The sequence below is a fragment of the Chaetodon auriga genome, chromosome 20 (assembly GCF_051107435.1).
Source record: "Chaetodon auriga isolate fChaAug3 chromosome 20, fChaAug3.hap1, whole genome shotgun sequence".
NCBI lineage: Eukaryota > Metazoa > Chordata > Actinopteri > Chaetodontiformes > Chaetodontidae > Chaetodon > Chaetodon auriga.
The window spans coordinates 11,217,506-11,237,816 of record NC_135093.1 but is presented as its reverse complement, the minus strand read 5'-3'; the positions used below and the strand labels follow the sequence as shown (position 1 = coordinate 11,237,816).

Sequence of the window (20,311 nt, the reverse complement as noted above, 5' to 3'; positions counted from 1 at the left end):
CATTGCCAAGCTGAACACTCCAGTGAAATCTGTGCTGCCTCTTTCAGCTGGTGTCATGAAGGCTTGACGTGCCACTCAGTTGAACGAATGCCATTATTTATCCTCTCTCGCTCTGTGTGGCACTACTTGAAAATGTAACAAAACTGTGACCTCTTATTCTTGTTAAATGTTTCTAAAATGAATTAAAATAACTTGGTGTCAGTCTTGTCTCCTCAGTCGTCTTATTTTTACTGGGATAATATGGAACAAACACAAAATTCTAGCAACTTTGCACTTAAACAAACCCCCCCCCCCCCCGCATTGTGTAAAGGCATTAAATGTAATCCCTATTGTTGCACTTCAACTGAACTCGAGCCCGACACTTGAGACGTGGCTTTTGAGAGTTTACCGTTCTAGTTTACAAAACATTAGATGCCATGAAAGCCTGCTATACTCAAAGTGGGTGTATTTAGGATGATCCTTTTAATTCTAAGTCACATTTCTTCCTTATAACTGATTTCTGGAAGGATTCAGTGGTTCCTCATTGTGCTTTTAACCGTACCTGTGCCACTTGGCAGCTTACCTAAACATTTCCCACTTTAAGAGCTGAGCAAATACTCCTGTGTAAACTTCCTGGATCAACTTGAATGTGCTTTGAACTAAAGATTCAATGGTTAACTAGATGTGTTATTAATAAAATACTCCAAGTTATAAGGAAGTGTGCATCACTTTACTGTAAAAGCAGAGCTGCCAGTTATCAAGCCATCAGAATTTAGGTCACAACAAAAATGTGAAACAACAGTGAGGAACAAAGGACAGCAGTCCATCAGACTGGATGCGCTCTTTCTGCACTATATTACTGATGTACTGTAACACTCGTGACCCTTTGTCACTGAGATAAGAATGTCATAGCCCGACAGGACTGCTACCAATGAAGATATCAATCGATGTTCTATAGACTGACGCTTCTGGGGCTGCCACTGGAGAATGACAAGCATGTACTGTTGTGCTAAGATGCTATCATGCTATGTTACATGTTATATTGTATCATGTGAGACAGGCATGTGAAAAATGAGATTAGCCATAACACAGCCTCAGATCAAGAGATAACTTTTCTTTTTTTCTTGTATAGAAGTTGTAGTTCTGGACAAAGATGCAAGACAAAAAGGAAACTCATATTAAGAACTCTGACATTTTAATGATGATTCCAACAGTCACTTCAAAATTTCTTGTGTACAGACCTGCAGATACAGTACATCAGACCTTTAAGGTATCTACAACTGGCCTCACCTGAAAAAAACATGACATTTTGATCGAAATCCCAGAATAACTTTAAGCATTAAATGATTGACTGAATTACACCTTAAGAGCTCAGCTCCACCTCAGAAGCATCACAGTGACACACGTCAACAAATTTGAATAATCAAATAAAGAAATTAAATAATTTTTACACAATAGTAATAAACACCAGTATAAAATAATTCTCACTGTGGCTCTATCCTGTTTAGCTCTTCCTGCTCTCAGTCATTAACATCCCCTGTCATTTTAGATACCTGCCATTCCCCACCTGCATAGCAGCAGTGTGTTCCCACCAATTCTGGTCACCTGATCTCTTCACCCACCAGCACAACTGTTCCCCATGCCCCCTGCTTGTGAGTCCATATCTATGTGTGCAGAACATGTGCAAAAATACTTTCAAGCACAATCATTTCCCTAATTAACAAAAAGGTGATTTTTCTTCTCGATCATTCCAGTATCCATGGTTTGAAATTATTTACATGTACAACAGCAAACTCAAAAACCACAAAACAAAGCACAGGTCCTTCTTCATGATACACTGTCTGCAAGTTTAATCTTCCTCAGCACATATGTATGTATGCACACGCACAAATCTACTCTAAAAAATGAGCTCTGATTAAGACTTATGTTGTACTTATGTGTGTTTGTGTTGCCTGTTTACTATGCAAACATAGGGTGGTTGTGAAAGGCCTCATTATGAGGGAGTAGCCTGCGTGCTGGATTTCTGTGCTGGATTTCCATGCATTCTCCCATACAGGCTGTGTAACCCAATACTCTCTCAAGAGAAACAAGGGGCTGAAATCCTATACCCGGAAGGAGGGAGGATGCAAAATGTACTCTTTCCACAGGTCAGCAATATGCTCTGCATCTACGGTAGCATAGGTCTTATGGTATTTAACATTGGCTTTTTATGAGACTCGTGTGTAATTTGACATGTGCTAATGAGTTGTGCCCTGATATGATTGATGATATTAAGAGCCATTTTTACTCTCCTGAAGCAACACAAATTTCAACCTCAGGCATCTATTTTCTAAGAAACTCATCCATTACAAGTAAAACAGAGACCAGGAGGAGCCAGCTGCCTCTTAGGAGTGAAGATGATCCCTTTAAGTCACAGCTGCACTCCTTTGGGATTCGAGGATTGACCGGAGTGGTGGTTGCGGGCGGAGCTGGACATCTGAGCCAGTCCGCAGAGATGGATTTAGGGGTGACGACGTCTTGAGTCAGGCCTCCGCTCTTCAGCACCCAGTAAAGGTTGTCCTTGAAGAAGTAGGCATCTCCTAAAGAGCAGCAGCAGCTTGTTATTATTGTTATTGCTGTTTTGGTGCAATGTTTACATTGATGGATTTGTTGACTGATCACTGTGTGTAATGATTCCTTTACAGCCAATAATTCCTTGCCATGAAAAGGACACTGGACATGTACGCATGGGGATCCACAGAGAGAAAAAAGAGCAAACTAGAACAGAGATGTTGCACAGAAGCAGCGGTGGACCGTAACTTACTTGAATATTTCTGTTTTCCTTCAGCTTCACTACTTTTCAGGGGGGAAATATTGCACTATGTACGTCTATCTGACAGCTATACTTTTTACTTTAGGAAGCCACTTCTAAAAACACTTCTCTGTAGTGCTACTAGTGGACAAAAATTCCACAGATTCCCTTTAACTAAAGCACCTGGACACACCTTCCAGCAACATAAATCAAACTTGATGACCTTTATCAAATAGTCTTCGAGATTCGGTTCATGTAGTAGTTTCCTGGCACTGTCTGTCTTTTATGTTTAACTGCCTGGTATGCTGTTAATCAAGTCCGGTGATTTTGGTATTCAGTGCTTCTTGTTTTGGATTACATCAGATCTCTTCCATCGGTCTGTCGACACCTGCAGTTTCCAGCAGCTTCTACAAGCCTGTTAAAGAGTTTCATCACCTTAAAGTAAAGGTTTTGTTCAGCACTGGTCTCAGATACTGATCATAATATATCATCACATTTCCGCCACTGAACACTGTGTTACCTTCTCCCCAGCTGATGATGTCATCCACGTGGGAGGGTACGCCTGACCACAGGGTGCTGTCCCGTGGGTAGTCTGGCTCCGGCTGCCGGCTCGTCTGTTCACCCTTATGGCTCTCATCAAACCTCCAAAATTCCCCACTGCTGAACAGGTAGGTCTTGCCGTTGTGGGCCCAGATGAAGGCTGCCTCCACCCTGTCCACCGGCACCCCGCGCTTTGTCCTCATGCCCCATTCGGAGAGGGGCCGAGGGTAGCCGGTCATGGCCACCGTGTCCTTGAAGACCCAGTACTGAGATCCTGGACAGAGTTTCAAATATAACCCATCTCTACTGGTTACTGTAAGTTACAACTATACATTTTCATTTATAGCAATTTCTTCTGCTGTTGAGATTGTTAGTGTAATAATTGTTGAACAGGGACAATGCTCACATCACCACGGGATTATGTCTCTCACCAATAAAGAAGATGATTCTGCTGTCACTCCTCCTCTCGTACACTGCGTCGATCTTGTTCGTTCCTGGTGGAAGGCCAATCCAGAAGTTTCTGATCTGAGCCGGATTGAGCGACACCAAAGACCCGTCTCGCTTGGTTCTCCAGAAGTGTTCACCTTTCCAAGAAATGAGAGTGAACATGACTCCATGTGTAACCACACACAGTGCAGATGATGAGGGGGATCATCAAGTGTATGCATAAAACCAACATACCGGCCAATTCTGAATATCCTTTTGTCACATGAATAATGTAGACAATATACAGGATGTTGGGGGATTTTAATTAGATTTTAATTCCTATTCTGTGCATCCCTGATTGTCTGTTCCTACCTTTAAAAAAGAAGACCTCTCCCCTGATATTTGCCACTGCGTCAAAGCCTCCCTGACAGCGGTCGTGGAATGAAGGGTCAGAACTGGGACAGAAAAAGTCAAAAGTCAGACTCATATTATATTTTATAGGATGCAGTGTTATTAAAAAACATCACTAGAGGGTGCAACAAAGCCACAGTGAGGATCGATCAGAGAGCTTTCAGCGGCATCCACTTGATCTTGAATTACTCATCATCATCGTGAGTGAGTGCATGGATGGGATGTTCATCCTTTGTAAATGCAAATGATAAGTGCTTATTGTCTGGATGGGTGCACAGCAGTTGTGGTTCTTTGGTCTGGCTCTACTCACGGCTGTGTTGGTCTTGCAGGAGGTGGAGTGGGCAGGCGTGGGAGGTCAGGATCAACACCACCTGGTGGCCAGCCGCCCTTCACACCTACAATGGTGACAGCAGACAACATTGAGGAGGCGTTGAGGCCGATGACAGCATGGGAAAAATTGTGAAAGCAACCCACATTCTTCTCAGTGGCCAGGGGAGTTTGACACACAGGATGCAAACAGTTTCTTTTAAGGACACGGAAGGAAACAGCTGAAATATCCTGTGCATGAGTGCACCTTTACACACATTAGTACTACACTGATAAATTATTCTATCAGAGGGCAGTTTTGATTGTCTTTTTATGGCCTTTTATATCCTTTGTGGAATGCCTTATTGAGCTATAACATAATACACTTACAATGAACAATTAATGGGTAAGACTTTGTTCTTAAATTTTGTTCTTATAATACGAGCTATCATCACAAACAATAAGTAGTTCAGTTCAGGCCATAGCATGCCACAGACCACCAGAGGTAGCTTTTTATACCTCAATACATCAAGTAATATGAAATTTCTGGACAGGATCTTAGGCCAAAAAGGAATTCAGCTCAAATTATTGCTGCCTTGTTTCGTGTCACATTTTATCAGCTTGCACAACTATGTTTGTCTCCTGCCTGTTCTTTGTATGTTAACTTCCTTGTCTGTACTCTCATTAACCAGAATAAGACCTTAAAATAAAGCAGGTGGAGGACTGCAACACCTTGTACGATGGCGAAAATAAAGTCCTGACACTGAGCTTACCTCACTGTTTTCTCAAGTTTCATCTCTCTACAGAATGCAGTACAGAATGCAGTTATTCCAGCTGGTAACTGACCATAAAGCTGCTGGATGGCCAGCTTGTCGTCCAGGGCCAGCTGGAAGCTGGAAATGTCTCCCACAGCACCCTGGTAGTAAGGCCTCATGATGGACGGATCAGTGGACGAATGGGACAGGCCCAACGCATGGCCAAACTCGTGCACTGCAACTGTGAACAAGTCTGTGCTGCTGCTGTCACCTGAGGAAGTGTGAAGCAAAAGTGTTACTGGATCACACAAACAGTCATGAATTCAGAGGAATTAGACCACAGACTCTGCTTCCTCTTTTGATAACAAATAAGAGATACAGGTCATTTCCCATCACATTTCGTATGTCAGTACACAGTCTTGTCTGGTCTTCTATCCATCATATACCATCCATCATGAGTTAAATCAGTAAATACCTCCATAGCTCCAGATCTCATGATCGTCAAAGTGTGTGTCCCCCGCCACTTCATCCCTGCCAGGGAAGAAGGCGTGGGCCAGGGTGCCACCCTGCCCGTCAAAAGGGTACCCGTCCTCATGAAGCAAGCGGTTAAAAGACACTCTGATGTCCCCTCCAGCTGCCGCCCCCCTGCTGTCGCTCGGCAGCCGACGGAAATTCAAGGGGGCCACATCGCTCCAGGCTTTGAGGGCGTGAGTCAGGATGCTGTCCACCAAATTGTTAGGCAGGTTTCGTGAGAGGGAGGGCGATGGGTAGCTGTGGACACTGCAGACAAGAGTAGATGCATTATAACTAAATTTTATGTTATGTTTTAATTATCCCAACACCAAAACCAACAATGAATCCTATGAACAGCTGTTGACTGTGTGTCCATAACCTGATACAGCTTAATGCTCTGTGCCATAGACTTCCACTGCTGTCAAAAACCACTAAAAACACGTCAGTGAGCCACACTGTGGGACATGTTCCTCATTACTTTGAACATGGACACTATAGTTTATTTCGAAGCAGCATCCTGCTGCTGTAAAGTCTCACTGGAGTGCCAAATGTGTATTAATCCACCGCTGAATATAGTCCCCAAGAAAGGTGCGATTTTCTTTGTTTGAGAAATATTTGGGAAATTACTGACTTTCTTTAAAATTAAACTATAGTGTCACATTTTAACCACAAGAAAAATAAAGAATAACGCCAGCCTTATTCTTTTTTTTTTTTTTACTCTTGTGTCTTTTTATATTTCCCAACAATAATAATAAATAAAGCTTCTCCTCTCATGTGCATGTGTTCAAAGATATATCTTTCTAATTTCTCCAGAGATGGTCTCTGGTGTACTGCAAGGCGCTAATTTCATGATGAACAAAGACGTTAGATAGGTCAAACTTACAGTCGACATAAAGCTTGCTGACAACCACAGCACTGGAAGCAATAGATCCAAACAGTTTGTACGCGATTGTTAAATATTTGTCAGATTGTTGGATTCAAACACAGATTTCCAGTTTTTGAAACGTATGCAGAGACAAAAAGAAGCCTGAAATTACTTCCTCAAAGAGGGCACTTCCTCAAAACCTGAGATGATATATAAAGCTCTATGATTCATACAGGCAAGACAAAAAGCCACAGTAGAACATGACAGGAAACACACCTCCATGTGAGGTCTGTCTTATGCCACTTGAGGCCTGACAATGCATATCTTTTCCTCCTCCTCCTCCTCCTCAGCATGTCCTCACCCCCAACAATATCAGGGAGGGAGCATCGTGGTGTGGACATGAGTTTCAGGGTTTCACTGTCTGGAAGAGAAGTTGATCACACAGTGTGTAATGAAGTGCAGGTTACAGGAAGACATCTTGTGACCCACAGACATGTGAAATATAATATAGGCTGCATATGATATATTGTTTTGATCTTGATCTTGATCTGAGTTTAGTGGTTGTTACCAAGCACTCCCGTTTCCTGGACCCCGCCAAATCTCTGCATGACACGAATGGCTTTCTCAATCCCATCTTTGCTCTGTAGTTTGCTTGTGCGCGGATCAGGAGGCGGAAGGTAGCCGTACCTGCTCAGCCAATCCTGGAAAGAACACAGGGAAACCAGTGGAAATGTTGCTTAAAGGTTACCAGCAAATACCGAAACAGACCCAGCATGTTCCTCACAGTGCGGTGTGTCAGCATTTTTCTCATTAGCATTACATGATCCTGTCCTCGTTAAGTAAGATGCCTGATGGGGTAAAGGCAGAGTGCAACTGACAATTCACATATTCAGAATAACTGCATGGAGAACGGACTGACAGATCTAGTGTGGTGTCTTTCCTGCTAACTATGTCAAAAGAAAACAGAAAAGTGTTTCTTAAAAGTGATTTTGAAACCTGTCCTTCCTCACTGCATTGCCTCCACCCTTGTGCTGTATTGTCAGTCAGGAAATGGTGTTGGCTCACTCACTCAACAGTTGTTTTTATGTGGGTTTTACACTGCAGAAAACGTGGTTTCATTTTACTTCTAAGTCCTTATGTTTATTTCCAACGAAGCTGATCATTTTTGTTATTTTTGTTGCAGCAAATTTCCTAATTTTGACTGATATTATTTCGAGATGGGTCGGTCACCTGATTTATTTTTATTCTTTCCAAATTACTCAGACACCAACGGCATCATACAGTATGCAAACATGTTCGTAGTAACAGAAGTGAAACATCTTTTTCGCACACGATGCACTGACGTTCATACGCACAAAATAAGCAACACTGACGTAATGTTAAAGGAACTGTGTGGGAGAAGTGGACATTGTGTTGCGTTTCTTGATTTTAAATATTTGATAATCATTGAAAACTTATTTTAATGTCTTGAATATAGTGTCATAGTGCACTGCAAAAAAACATGATGACAGCTTAGGGTTGCCCTTCCCCCCCCAAACCTGCTCTTTTATAAAAATGATACGGATTTGATTTTTCTTTTGGTTTTTAGAAACCTCACGAGTCACCTGCACACTGCCTCATGTGCATCTTTGCCTGATGCAAAGACGGGCACTCAAACATTCACATTTGAATACAACAAACACACACACACACAGGTATGCGATGTGATGTTTCCCCAGAAGAAATCACTCTCACTGGGTGTATAAATGTGTTTTAAAATTGACATGACTGCAATTTAAAATACTTAATCTCACTTAAGTCAATAACAATGAAGATCAATATTCCTTTATTTGTCCCGCAAGGGGAAATTCCAGAAGTGATACACATCCCCGACTGGCCTCATCATTGGCCTTAGACTGAGCAAAAACAAGGCAAATGTAGTTTTTCTAATAGGAAATTAGACAATTACGATGCCAAGTAAAGACAGCACTCACACACTTTGTAATTGATGAATCACTGAAGGACAACGACAGGATGGCTGCACACACTTTTAAGAGAATTAGTTAAATGACGTTTTTCCTCTTGTCAACACTCACCACTGCTCTACTGTACTGGTCTGACTGCGATGATGCGCTTTCCGTTAAGGTCAAAACCATCAACAGCAGAAGACCCAGCTCCATTCCAGTCACTGCGAAAAATACGCTCCGTTATTATCAGAATACTCGTTCTTTGCACCAAACAGAGACATTCCTCGTTTTTAACTGCAGCAGCTTCCTCCACACCGTCCCAAAGCCAAGAGAAGGGAAACAAAGCTCACCGTTGTCTCTCCTCTGAAGCTTCAGTCTCTCTTGGGACTAGGCTGGGCTGATCGATGATCAGTGAACTCTCTCTGGCTCTGCCCTCCCTCACTGAAGGCAGAGCGAGTCGTTGATTGTGGTTTTTTTCTTTATGCACCATGTCTATGTATCATAGAGGCTACAGACTGCTGATCAAGAGCAAAACTCTGATATGACAATGATACGATTTGAGACAGTCATTGCAATGCTTTAATCTCTAAATTAAACACTTTGGATCCAGTTTCTCATACGCTTCCATTTGTAATGGGTTAATAAGGTGGTCTTATCAATAGTCTGATAAATGACTTACTGATGCTTTATAGATCTATTAACAAATTTCTTATCAGCCAGTCATTTACATCGACTAATATAAGCTTATTCCAGATATTTCAGAGTATTGTTCAGCTAATGTCAGAAATGTTTGAGTTTATTTTTCTAAGATCTTTTGGTCATAAGTCCTTAAAAAAGCACTAATGGGATCATTATCAACAAAGTTAATGTTTTAGTAGAAGCTTAGACTCTATACAAAATCATTTGGGTTTAGCATCAACGTCAGCTTGTTTTTGGACACAGCAGCAGGTTTCATGACATGCTGACTCCTCCATCTCCTCTACCACCCATTAACACTTGTTCACCTGTAGTTCAACTGGTTGTTGGGTTGCTGAGATAAAAAAAAGCACTGAACAAACACTCAGTGCAGTAGTGTGATCTTATTGACATGTTGAATCTAAATTGCTTCAAACAGGCCTCTAAATACATGTAAATGAGGTCTCGTGGAATTAGAAGTCAGTATGCTTCTACAAAGTCATGTTTATCACTACTGTTTTAAAGAGTCTTTGACTGGATAAGTACTTTGTCTGTTTGCACTGCATTTGGTATCTATGGCCCCCAACACGACATTGCATGTCTGCATTTCCACCCAAAGTACCCAGAACTTTTAATCCCAGAGACCACTTTCCAAGGAACAGGTTACTTCAGCGCGTTGTTGTCTGTGTTTCCACTGCAGTCTAAAGACCTACAGAGATTAATCACATCACTTGCAGTTCAGCAGAAGTTTAACTGATGCAGTCTTGCTGGGATTTCCGGTGTATAATGGTGAAACTGACTGCTGCTATTTCCTCAGAGCATTGCAAATATTAGAAAATGGTAATGTAAGCATAGCATTATGCACCCTTTTACATATATAGTGGTATATACCTATAGTATAGTTCCCACACTGTTAAAGGTGTTAACATTTATTAACATCTGAGTAGCCCTTCATGAATATCCTTACTCATATAGATATCTGATATATATATATATATATATATATATATATATATATTATTGAAATCACAAAGAATTGCTGTAAAGCACAATGTACATTTTTATAGTCTTAATGTACAGAAGATCTGGTCAGACAATATTAAAATGAAATTACATTAAAACTTGAAAACATTCATTGAACCTTCATTGTCTCCAATTCTATTTTTATCTGTGAATATACAACCATATCAGTTGAAATTGAAGCTTGAAAGGTAGTTTTCATTTCAAGAACTCTTTTACCAGTGTTATTCACATCTGAAACTCTGGGAAACTGATGACGCTGCAGTAAGCTGGAGTGCACCGGCATCTCACATCCCATCTTAGAGTCCCATTATGACTGTGGGTCATTCTCTCTGCAGACCATCACTGGTGTTATCTTTCCCTCTCTCTCCCTCCCCCCTCTTCCTCGTCTCCTGTCTTTAATTCCCGTCCATTCTCCAGGGAACCAAGTGAGTCATGCCATTAGCACAAAACGCTGCCCTGCTAATGGCTGGCCGGTCTTACTTCATGTCCACTTCATGTTGCTGCACCAGTGGACGGCGTGGAAGTCTTTAGTAGTGTTGATTATGACGGACGCCATGTCTATGCTGCTGTTCCTTTGAAGTTCATTATTTGTCATGTGCACAACAATCACACTGAAGCAGTCACTGGCAATGAAATCCTTGTTCTACTATGAACATATTGGATAATTTCACGACTCCACACCGACCCTCAGATATCCAGAAGGTGGACTTTAAGACCACACAGAGTTTCTGGAACAGACTGCTGATTGTTTGCAAGCTCATCAGGTTTGCAGTTTGTTTGTTTGGTCCCAAGCTGAAGTCAGAAAAAGTACCATTTAAAATAGAACATCTTAAACCTGCATTAACCGATTTTTCCACTTGGGGGCAGCAGAAACAAGCTGTAAGCACAACGTTGACATAATTTCACTCTTTAAGTTCATATGGTGAAACCAAACCAGTAAAGGAGCAAAATTAACATTTATGTGAAGTCGTGTTTCTGTCCACCTGATGGTTTTTATCTTGAACCACATGGAAGGTAAAGAAACTGTAATGTAACATCAGAAATGAACACTTTTGAATTTCTATTCATTACACACAGTTTTTATTGTCATTAAAGGGATCCAAGGCCTTCACAAAAGGGTTGACTCTTGGTAGCTATACAGTACTAACACAACACACAGCAACAACAGAAACAACACAGAGGACTTATGTGAACGAGTGAAAAGACAAATTTAAATAAGAGTTGAAAGACATTTCATATAAGTTTAAACTGAGATGCATCAACAAAACCAGTAGTCAGAGGAAAGTGAGCAGAGCTTAAAACCCTGCAAAGTACAGTAACGCCTTTGTACAATACTCGATTCATTTCTTGCAAGTAGCTGATTGTCTATAGCGGCTTATTTTGGTCATGCACAGTTGATAATGTCACTTCTATTGTATGGACGGTGTTGCAAAAAAAAAATCTTTTTCCCTTTTTACCTCCCGTACCTCCAGCTTTGATTGTCTCGCGAGCAAGTGTTTGCATTTGGCGGTTTTTAGCTTGTTTGCTGTGTAACGATGCTTGATTGTCGCTGGCTGATGGATGTGGTTCATCAGTGATGTACAAAAAAAAAAAAAAAAATCCCTGCCAATCCAAGTATGCATCACTGCTGATTGTGTTTTATATTTGATGGATTGGATAAAGAAAATGATGTACTCCCATATACTGTATATAGAAATTGCTTTACTGTAATTTGTGGAGAAAATCTGTGATGCCTGTACTGTAAATATGTAGCATTTTCATATTTAGCCTTGTATCAGACAATATATAATACCATTACTGATATGGTGCATCCCTAATAATTTACCTTAATAAATGAAATTTGTGCTTTGAGGATGATTTGAGTCCACGACGTGCTACATTCTTCCCTCCGATAATATCTGACAATATTCCACAGCTATCTTCATCATACACAGATGTCTGTACAAAAATATGCAGTATCAGTCTTAGTGTAATGCTGGCAGGGTAGGTAGGACTTTCTTTTTTTTATGATACGTTTTTAAGTTTTAGTAAAAGTGATTGCCGTAAGCAAGTCAAAAATCTTCACAGTAGCCTCACACAGCTTAGGGAACAAGCTCGCTATCACAATATCACTGAGCTGCTCAAGTTACAAGAAACATTGGTTACACTTCACAATACAGACATCTGCTGGCATTTACTTAGTACTGCGGAATCACTTCCTGAAGCATTTCTGTGTGGCAGAATTAGAATCATAACCCCGCCATCTTCTCAGCTTTGGATATCTGTAAACTTCAAGGCTGCAGCTCAGGATGCTGTTTTCTTTTTTTTCTCCCGTTCATTACTTTAAATAACCTTGTTTATTTTATGTTAATGGGCTCGGAGGGACGTCAGGTCTCAAAGCAGCTACCTGTATGGAGGTGTAAGCAAAATAATCCAAACTCAAAAGTCCACTTACTGGTCTTTCAGAGCTTGCAGCCACATCTCACAGTGTATCACAGCTCTGCATAATAAAGACTGTCCTTTCTTTTCCCCTCTTTCCTGTTGTGTTTAATTTTTTGGGTCATGATTTGGATCACTGAATATTTGACACAATAATGAAATATGGAAAACCTTTGACGTTGGGTCAAATGGCAAAAAGCGCTGTCACTTGTTGCATCTGTGCGATCCCAAACTCTGACTTTAGCCTGATCCTGACTCCATTTTTAATCCTAAACACACCTCAAACTATTTACAACACTGACCTCAGCCCTATGATTAACACACTACTCCCCCAAAAAAGGTGCAACCTGATAGTACTAAGCAAATACCAACATGACCAGAGTAATGCCAAGTGCAACCAAAGCTGCTCTTGGCTGAATTTGTAAACATTTAATGCATTTTGGGGTCTACAACTCATTGAGGCCCCTCTATAGCTCAGTCCTGTGCTTCCTTAAAACCTGTGTGTCCCCCATAATTGTTTTCTTCACACTTTTTTGTTACATGCCCCTTTTTTCCCCGTTGTCTTTTGTGTTGGCAGCGATTGGCTGTAGTTCACTGTAATCTGGCCCAGTACTGACCCAGGTTGTGACTCATGCCCTGCTGCTCAGATCCTGGAACCTGGACCGGCACTGAAACGCCAGGCGATATGAGCCCTGAGTGGACGAGAGGGAGAAGAAAACAAGGACAGTCAGTCATTTCTCGTGCAGCAGTCCGAGGTACAGACAGATATAAGGCAAGTCAGTACACTCACCGGTGTTTGAGTTGGCCGAGGGTGGAGTCTGCAGATGAGGGGAGGAGTACGCCGATGAGTCAAAGCTGCGTGGGGCAGAGGGGGATGGAGGTAACATGCAGGAGTAGGAGGAGGCCGACTGCGGAGGAATAGACTGAGAATGGACACAAGAGCCGAGGAGTGAGGAAGAGGAGAGATGTGAGTAGATTTATATTGAAACAACATCAAAACAGAGCATTTTATCTCATCTTTAAATGTGACTATAGCCCCTGCTGTGTACTACACCATGCAGTGTAAAGGCAGTGTGAAGCAGTGACTGCATGGTTTCAGTTTATCCACACGGCGGTGCTAGAGTAGTGCTGCATGGTAGGAGTGAAGCACAGCAGCAGCATTAAGAGAAGCAGGAGCGCAGTCTTATGACCAGAGATGGGCAGAGTTTCTGTTACTTTTGAATATTCTGTAATTTATATTTTACAGGGCTGACAAAAATTGAAATGTCATTTGCAATAAGTTGCTTTTAGTGTGAAGTAATTTTGTATTTTCAAAATACTTTCTCCATGATGTGACTTATGCTGGAAATTAACTGAAAATCTATTTACTGCACAGACATTAAACTATATTTTCAGCATAAGTCACAGTATGCAAGCTTTTCCGTTTGTCTCTTGTTTCTTGTTTGTTCCTGACATTTCAAAGAAGAAGAAGAGAGTCAAGCACATATCTCAACATTGATGTCAAACTAGAAAATGTGTGTTTTCATGCTGCTGTGGAGGCTGGGATGATAGAGTCCAGCATCCCAAGATTTTCTAAATTCATCTCAATTAAGTGAATTAGTGAGTGATGTCTGAGCCTAATTTACTGTGTGAAGGTCAGTTAAACGTGACCACAATCAAGATTTGAGAGATTATTTTTTGATGTTTAGCGACTTTTTTGCCTCTTCAAGAAATCCAATGTAAGACTTTAAATCACTGTATATTTCACACATTTCCAGATTTGCTTACTTCTTCCTCTTTTTTTAAATTTCTTATTATCATATCTTTTGTTGTTGCTGTTATTAGTAAATAATAATGAGTATTTTGGACTACAGCAATATGAAGAGTTTTGATGAGAAGAAGAATAGATTATGTTATTATTTTTAAGAGTAAAAGCAGCAGTAGTATTAATACCTACAATAGCGTTTATTTATTTACATATTTATTTCATGGTCCTGTGTTTTCTACCCTTGACGTAAAGTTCAGGTCCTGCTCTGAGACGATGACCTGCTTTGGTAAAGTTTAGAAGGTGCTGATGAATGATGAATGATGATGAATGTCCAACCTGGACTCCAGATGAGAAAACTGACAGGGAGCTGTAGCTGGGCAGGGACGACTCAGCCTGACTCAACATGGACCCTGGAGAGAGACACACAGAGCGAGATGGTAAGCACGCACACACACACAAACACACACACACACACACACACACACACACACACACACACGATGGGAACATCTCGCAGTGGAAATGTTGTAATATAGATGCGCGCTAATGGAGAAACTCTAATGGTTTGCCTGCCTCCAAATGTCAAGCAGCAGCTCTGAGGTTTGTAATTATAAACTAGTAAAATATTTCTGCTACCAAATCTATAAATCATAGAGAGCTTTAAGTACCACTGATGTGTTGTATGAATGAGTCAATCAGCCCATAAACTGTACCAATAGAGAGTCATTATGACTATGATTACACGGTCACAGTGGTATTTACCTGAACTGCTGCCATGCTGCTGATGATAGACAGACGTGTTGAAGGAAGTGGTCAGAGGGGCTTGGTTCTGCGAACAGGAAGTCACGCCCCCTGACCTCCTTTGATTGCGCAGCTTCTCCTCCCTCCTCCATTTGGCTCTTCGGTTTGAGAACCACACCTGTCAATCAGAGAGTCCTCTTTATGGTGCACGAGCATATTAGACAATGAGGCATGTTATCACAGGTGGAGCATCAGGGTCGAATAAATTATAAGCGCTTCCTACCTGTATCCTGGCCTCTGGTAAATCAATCTTGTTTGCCAATCTCTCCCTCGCAAAGACATCTGGGTAATGTGTCCTTTCAAACTCTGTGGAAGATATTAACTAATGTCAAACACGCAGTGTGAGTCATAATCGAGGCTGACAAGACGACTGGAGAGCAGCTCCTCTGATAACCCCGGCTGTGTGGCGTTAACGCATTTTTGCAACTGCATCTGTCTTTTGTTGTGAAAAGAACTCAAGCCAGATACAAAAGAGAGTGAGTCTTAATCAGCTGATTAATTATCTGATTATTTTCCTGCGTATCAGCTAATTGCTGCTCAAGATCAGCATCGCTAATTATGTTGCCATGGGATGTACAAATCCAGGAAGCTGAGATGTATCCTTACAACCGTACTTGAAATATTTATCTGTTGCACTTTGTATAAATTATTTATTATTATGGAACACGCAGAAAGTTCAAATGAAAGGATTCAAGTTGAGATGCCGTCTAAGCACTCAGGCTGACTAAAACCGAAGAGGAAGAACCACTATAGGTTTTCATTTTGTCATTATTTACCCTCTAAATTCTCAGTGTAAGCACGTTATTGAACTGATCAGTACTTCTGTCTGGCACACTGACAAACAGCCTGTAACACAGAGGCTTGAGGTGGGTTCACTCCTGACTCAGCTGCTGTTAAAACAGTGACTTTGTGTCACTGAGACTTTCTGTTTCCGAGTATCACTTCTCACTGTGGCAGTTAATTTATAGTTGACAAACTGCTGACATTTTTGTTGTTGACAAGTCGAAACGAGAACATGCCTCACCCTCTAAATGACAGTCTGACTCATCCTAATGAACTCTGAAGTTTCAGGTCTGATAATGGAGACGTCTTTATAGATTTAACCATCTGCGCTTCTGATGGTAGCTTAGCATGCCAGTAAAAGGTCGAGGGAGAAACCGAAACAAATAAATCAGTTGAAATTATGATAGAAATTGCTGCGAATATAATGTTAACAGATTACCAGCACTGTAAATAAGTGAAGACTAAAGTTCACGCTGGTGACACATGGTTAATAAATCCATATTGCACAAGATAACAACGCTGGCTCTTTGAATTAAGTCTGTCTCCCAAATTGTTATAATTGGCTTGGTTATAATTGGCGTCTGTGTCAACACATTTGTTATTGTGCTTTGGCCGTGCACTGAGGTCAGTGTACCTCATTAATGTCATTTGCAGAGAGTGACCACACTGATACTCTTCCACTCGGCTGCACAGTGGACATTGCGTCCTTATTTAGCTCAAGGGCCTGCTGCAGCCATATCCAGTCAAGGGTGGCTTTCTGATCCCTCTCATTGGATATCAGGGCTACGAGGGCCAGATCCCACTGCATAATACAACCACAGTAATGATGCATTATCAAAACTCTGCTTTACACGCTGCCACGGGCTTTTTGGAGCAGATCGGGAATATTTGAGTTGAGATTCTGGATAATTTGCATCTGGAAATGATCAGGGGTGGCAGTGTTTGCTCTCTCTTGCATGGACTGATACAAATCCAGGCACGATACCCAATAAACAGCCGGATTTTTGGGTGTAATTTCCCAGCTATTTAGCGAGAAGCTGTAAGAAAAAAAAAAAGAAAAAAAGGTGTAAAGGCTATAATCCAATAACAAAGGTGTTGGCAGGGGAAAAAAGCAGCAGGATAAGCTGCGTCATGACACACTCTGGTCTGGCTGGTGCCCATGGAGGGCAGTGATTGGCTGAAAAGCGCTGTGCGTGCTTGCATGGCCTGACCTTTCTCCAGAGCCTCGATCTGCTCCTGTGTGAAGCTGGTCCTGTTCCTCTGCAGCTTCCTCTTGAGCTGCAGCCTCAGCTGAGACTCCTCACCATCGTCCCTCTCCACGGGGACTCCTCCCCCTCGGCCTGTTCCCCCTCCCCCCGCCTCTCCCCCCATGCTGCCCTCGGTGTCCAGCAGACAGCCCTCAGACACTGGCAGAGAGGAAGGTGACAAAAGAGATGTGGGAGTGTCAGGGGAATTGCTACCACAGATGCACGGAGGGACACAGTTTCGAATGAGATTCATGCTTTGACAGGAAGTTGGTGCGACAGCCACAAGTGCCACATTTAACTGATGATCTGTGAGCATTGGCGTGTGTTGAGTATTTCCCCCTCACCTGTGCTGTGTTGTGTCTGAACGCCGGTGGGGTCATGGTACCAGTTGTTAGGCCCGCTCCAGTTTGAGCCGCTCTGCAGGTTCAGCATGGTTAACTTCTCATACATACTACGAGAGTCCAAACCACCATGAAGAGAAATAAAGAGTCCTGCACTGTGTGTGTCCGCCCCTGATTAGAGTCACCTTTGGCTCCTATCTCCCTCCTTTGATCCTCCAGCCCTTCCTCTTGGGGGGTGGGGGGGTGGGGAGGGGGGTTGGAGAGGAGAAGAAGAAGGAGGGGTTCATATCGCATGAGTTCACACATGGTCGGCATTGTGGTGAATTAGCCTCATGATGACAGACAGAAATGGAGTTAGTTACACGCCCGCTGTCGTAACGTGTGTGTGTTATACATTGGTATGCTAGTATACCATGGGGAGCTAAGGTACATTAGAACCCACTCTGAAAGCCATGACATTTATTATGCTACTTGCTTTTAGCTCTATCTGTGCTGATGAGCCTGAGCACGCATGCACACACACACACACACACACACACACACACACACACACACACACACACACACACACGCACACTCGCACACACGAATGCATGAAAAGACACTGCTTTTATATGTAGCCACAAACTGGCACCGCACACACACACACACACACACACACACAGAAGCTTCATGATCGAGATCTCCATGAAACGTTTTAACAAAACCCGTATTTCACTTTCAGGATCAGACATGAAGCGCCCAAGGATGTCCACAAATATCGTCATCTGTGTAAATGAATGTATGCCTCAGTTAGAGACGAATAAGAGCGTTTCTCTTCTCCTCTCCTCTTATCTCACATTCCCCTTTTGTGGGAAACGTCCTCTTTGCAGAGTCAGAAAGGAATGCAAAGGTATGTCAGTATTGAGCCAAATCTCACAAACTACTGCAGCAGCACAATGTCAAAGGTCAAACTTCATTCATTTGGACGAAGCAGCCCCCGGACAAGAATTTATTCATCCGATTTTTGGTTAAATTCCAGAAATGATTAACTTATCGTCGACCCCAAAGCCTCGAACAAAGTCCATATTACAGAAGTGATCTCAGCACACACACACACACACGCACACACACACATATGAAAGCGCTGCAGGGACTAGATTTTTTTTTTTTTTGCAAACTTACCAAGTGTCCAGGTGAAATGATGCGGGGGTCCTGTGTGTTACTTTCCTCCTCTGTGGACCTTGATTCCCCTGTTCCTCCCACGTCCCTTGTTCTCCAGCTTTGTTGACAATACTGTGTGTGTGTAAAGGAGAGAGTAGGAGAGAGATGGAGAGAGTTAGACAGGGTGAGAGAGAGTGAAAGAGGGAGAGGGGGGGCTCTGGAGAGAAATGCGTCTGCGGGCACTCTTGTCCTCCAAGCGATGGAGAGAGAGAGAGAGAGAGGGAGAGAGAGAGGGAGTGAGAGAGAGAGGGAGAGAGAGAGAGGGAGCCACCGAGGGGTGACAAAGTGAGTCAACATCAGTGTCAAGTTTGAACTTAATGCCAGCGAGAGGAGGAGGGGAGGCCGAGAGAGTAGAGCATAAAGCACAGATAATGGAGAGATAGTAGATGATAAATAGATGATGGAAATCAAAAAATTGCACATAAATACTGAGCGCAACTGGCAGTCAGGTGTGTTCGGGGTTTTTTTTACACCAACACATGTGCAACCAGACAACTGACATTTGTAGATTAAACTCAATGTTCATGCCATTTTTTATTGATACTTACAAGAGACGCTTTAAAACTTTGATAAAGCTGTGACATATTCACGTGCGTCTGCTATTGTTTTGTATTGTTTTGTATTGCTGTTGTGAATATTGCATTCAGCTACTGGATATTTTTAGACATTCGTTCAGGAATTATCATGATTATTAGGATTGTTTAAGCCACTGAACTTTGGGTTAGATTTCCACGTCACAGTAAAACAAATTCATGAAATAAGAGATATTTCTCTGGAATTAGACTTAGATAAGCAGGAATATCATGACTATATTATTGATTTATTTGAGACATGATGAAGATGAACAATCAGAGGATGATGTTAATGTATCATTAATGATTAAAACATATTAAAACTTCTCTATAACCAGATATTTGTATGGTAATTAGGTAATTTGCTGGTAATATTTATCTTATCAATAACTGTCATTAAATTTTTTATTTATTTGATGTACTAATGTTATAAAGATGTGAATGACTAAAGGAATAATATTAAACCCTACTGAGCCCCCAGATATTTGTTTCATAAGGACAAATAATGATCCATAATTTCATTTGAGTTTTAACTCATTTAACAGCATAAACAACTGCAACAACAAAAATACTAAATAAGGCAAATTCTTGTTATGGACAGTGTCAGTGAAAGTTGCTGTTTTATAAGTGCGTGTGTTTGTCTTTAGGCGTGAAATGCAACTTTTTATTTTTCATTATCTTAATTTCAATTAATTTTGCAATTAATTGATTAATTGTTTGGTCCATAAAACACCAGAAAATACTGTAAAATCATAATATTCTTTTTTTTTTGTGATCAATCCAAAACCCAGAGCTCACAATTGCATTTACAATAATGTAAGGAAATGAAGCACATTCTTAGATTTGAGAAGCTGAAAACCAGCAAATGTTTGGTATTTGTGTTGATCAAAGGGATGTAGCAGTCAAAATAGTTGCAGATTAATGTTCTATCAACTAATCAATGGACTGATTGTTTCTTTTTCTTCATCA

General features: G+C 41.5%; 1 protein-coding gene across 2 annotated transcripts; it reads right to left on the bottom strand.

The window, feature by feature from the left end:
* Positions 1 to 1,269: 1,269 nt before the first annotated feature.
* On the bottom strand, positions 1,270 to 18,885 carry mmp25b (matrix metallopeptidase 25b). 2 transcript variants are annotated; one of them, XM_076759401.1, is made up of 17 exons: positions 18,732 to 18,885; positions 17,571 to 17,794; positions 17,191 to 17,385; positions 15,420 to 15,502; positions 15,158 to 15,314; positions 14,732 to 14,805; positions 13,439 to 13,571; positions 8,662 to 8,753; positions 7,155 to 7,287; positions 6,863 to 7,007; positions 5,684 to 5,988; positions 5,300 to 5,479; positions 4,458 to 4,542; positions 4,109 to 4,191; positions 3,742 to 3,894; positions 3,291 to 3,584; positions 1,270 to 2,558 (listed from the first exon to the last, which is right to left on the bottom strand). In XM_076759401.1, the coding sequence occupies exons 2-17, from the start codon at positions 17,674 to 17,676 to the stop codon at positions 2,302 to 2,304; spliced, it is 2,475 nt and encodes an 824-aa protein (XP_076615516.1). In that variant the 5' UTR covers positions 17,677 to 17,794; positions 18,732 to 18,885; the 3' UTR covers positions 1,270 to 2,301. The 2 variants fall into 2 exon arrangements, with proteins under 2 accessions (XP_076615516.1, XP_076615515.1); XM_076759400.1 differs by lacking the exons at positions 1,270 to 2,558; positions 3,291 to 3,584; positions 3,742 to 3,894; ... (5 more) ...; positions 7,155 to 7,287; positions 8,662 to 8,753 and adding an exon at positions 12,525 to 13,340.
* Between the last annotated feature and the right edge of the window lie 1,426 nt (positions 18,886 to 20,311).